This window comes from Priapulus caudatus, unplaced genomic scaffold (assembly GCF_000485595.1).
Source record: "Priapulus caudatus unplaced genomic scaffold, Priapulus_caudatus-5.0.1 Scaffold5501, whole genome shotgun sequence".
NCBI classification, from domain to species: Eukaryota; Metazoa; Priapulida; class Priapulimorpha; order Priapulimorphida; family Priapulidae; genus Priapulus; species Priapulus caudatus.
In genome coordinates, this window is record NW_014582562.1 from 5838 (window position 1) to 7556 (window position 1719).

The 1719-nt window shown below is 55.8% G+C and overlaps 1 protein-coding gene across 1 annotated transcript; it reads left to right on the top strand.

Annotated features, from left to right (window-relative positions):
- Positions 1-651: 651 nt before the first annotated feature.
- LOC106819988 (putative uncharacterized protein DDB_G0271974) lies at positions 652-1208 on the top strand (the record flags this gene model as incomplete). The annotated part of the gene is made up of 2 exons (XM_014824551.1): positions 652-753; positions 1151-1208. Coding segments are annotated over 2 exons (160 nt in total), but the record flags the coding sequence as incomplete, so codon positions are not given.
- Between the last annotated feature and the right edge of the window lie 511 nt (positions 1209-1719).

A 1719-nucleotide genomic window follows, 5' to 3' on the forward strand; every position in this document is an offset into this window, starting at 1 on the left:
GTCTGCTTGGCCTGCGCTTCCTGCCTGCCTGCCTGGCCTGCCTAGCCTTTCCTGCTCTGTCCCTGCCTGTCTGCCTGCCATTGCCTTCCTGCCTGCCTGCCTGCGCTGGCCTGCCTGCCTGCCTGCCTGCCTGCCTGCTTGCCTGCCTGCCTAACCTGCCTGCCCTGCCTGCCTGTCTGGCCTGTCTGCGCTGCCTGGCCTGCCTTCGCTGCGCTTGCCTGCCTGCCTGCCTGCGCTGCCTGCCTGCCTGCCTGCCTGCCTGATCTGCCTGTCTGGCCTACCTGCCGTGCCTGGCCTGCCTGGGCTGCCTAGCCTGCCTGCCTGGCCTGCCTAGATAGAGTTGAGAGATTATATGCTACCTGCCTGTCCTGCCTGCCTGCCTGGGCCTTCCTCGCCTGCCTGCTGCCTGGCCTACATGTCTGTCTGTCTGTCTGTCTGTCTAGTCAATGTCTGTCTACATATCTGCGAATGGTGTTCTATTTACACGGTCTGATTTTCCGCAGTGGATGCTGAGCTGCGGTTATTCACACGTGGCTTGCTGTTTGGCTTCCATCTCAAAAGAGCCGTCTCGTCGATAGGGGAGGCAGCAGCGAGCAAGCTAGCCAGCAAGTAGATAGTAGTAGTAAGTAGTGTAGTAGTAGTAGTAGTAGTAATAGTAGTAGTAGTAGTAGTAGTAGTAGTAGTAGTAGTAGTAGTAGTAGTAGTAGTAGTAGCAGCAGCGGCACCCACCACCAACGCACCACCAGCGAACAAGCAGGCAGCAGCAAGCAGCAGCAGCAGTAGTAGTAGTAGCTTAGTAGTAGTAGTAGTAAGTAGTAGTAAGTAGTAGAAAGTAGTAGCAGCAAGCAGCAAGCAGCACCACCGCCACGACCAACACCACTACCAGCAGCAGCAAGCACAGCCACCACCCCAACAAGCAGGCAGCAGGCAGCAGCAGCAGAAAGCCAGCAGCAGGCAGGCACAGCACTAAAGCACAGCAGAACCATAGCAGGCTGTAGAAAGAACAGGCAGCCAGCAGCATCAGCAGCAGAAGCAGCAGCAGCAGCTAGTAGAAGCTAACGCCAGCCAGCAGGGCAGCAGGGCAGCAAGCAGCAGCAGCAGCTGTAGAAGCAGCAGCAGCAGCAGCAGCAGCAGCAGCAGTAGAAGCAGCCCTAGCAGCAGCAGCAGCAGCAGCAGTAGAAGCAGCCCTAGCAGCGCTGTAGCTGTAGGTAAGTGGCCGTGGAAAAATCATTCGCCACTGAGTAAACACAGCGATCCAGGGTTGCGTGCTTGTATACATGTGACAGGGAGAGGGCGCGCGCGTGTGCTGCAAAGAGAGAGAGGGGGGCGGGAGAGAGAGGGGGATAGATCGGGAGAGAGATGGAGAAAGAAAGATGATGAACGATAGAGAGGGGGATAGATGGGGTGAGAGAGATGGAGAAAGAGANCGAGAAGGGAGGATAGATGGGGAGAGAGAGAGATAGATGGAGAGAGAGATGGTAGAAAGAGAGAGGATGAACGATAGAGAGAGGGGGGATAGATGGGGAGAGAGAGAGGGAGATAGATGGAGAGAGAGATGGAGAAAGAGAGAGGATGAACGATAGAGAGAGGGGGGATAGATGGGGAAAGAGAGAGAGAGGGAGATAGATGGGGAGAGAGATAAAGAAAGAGAGAGGAAGAGCGAGAGAGAGGGAGGATAGATGGGGAGAGAGATGGAGAAAGGGAAAGGATAAACCAGAG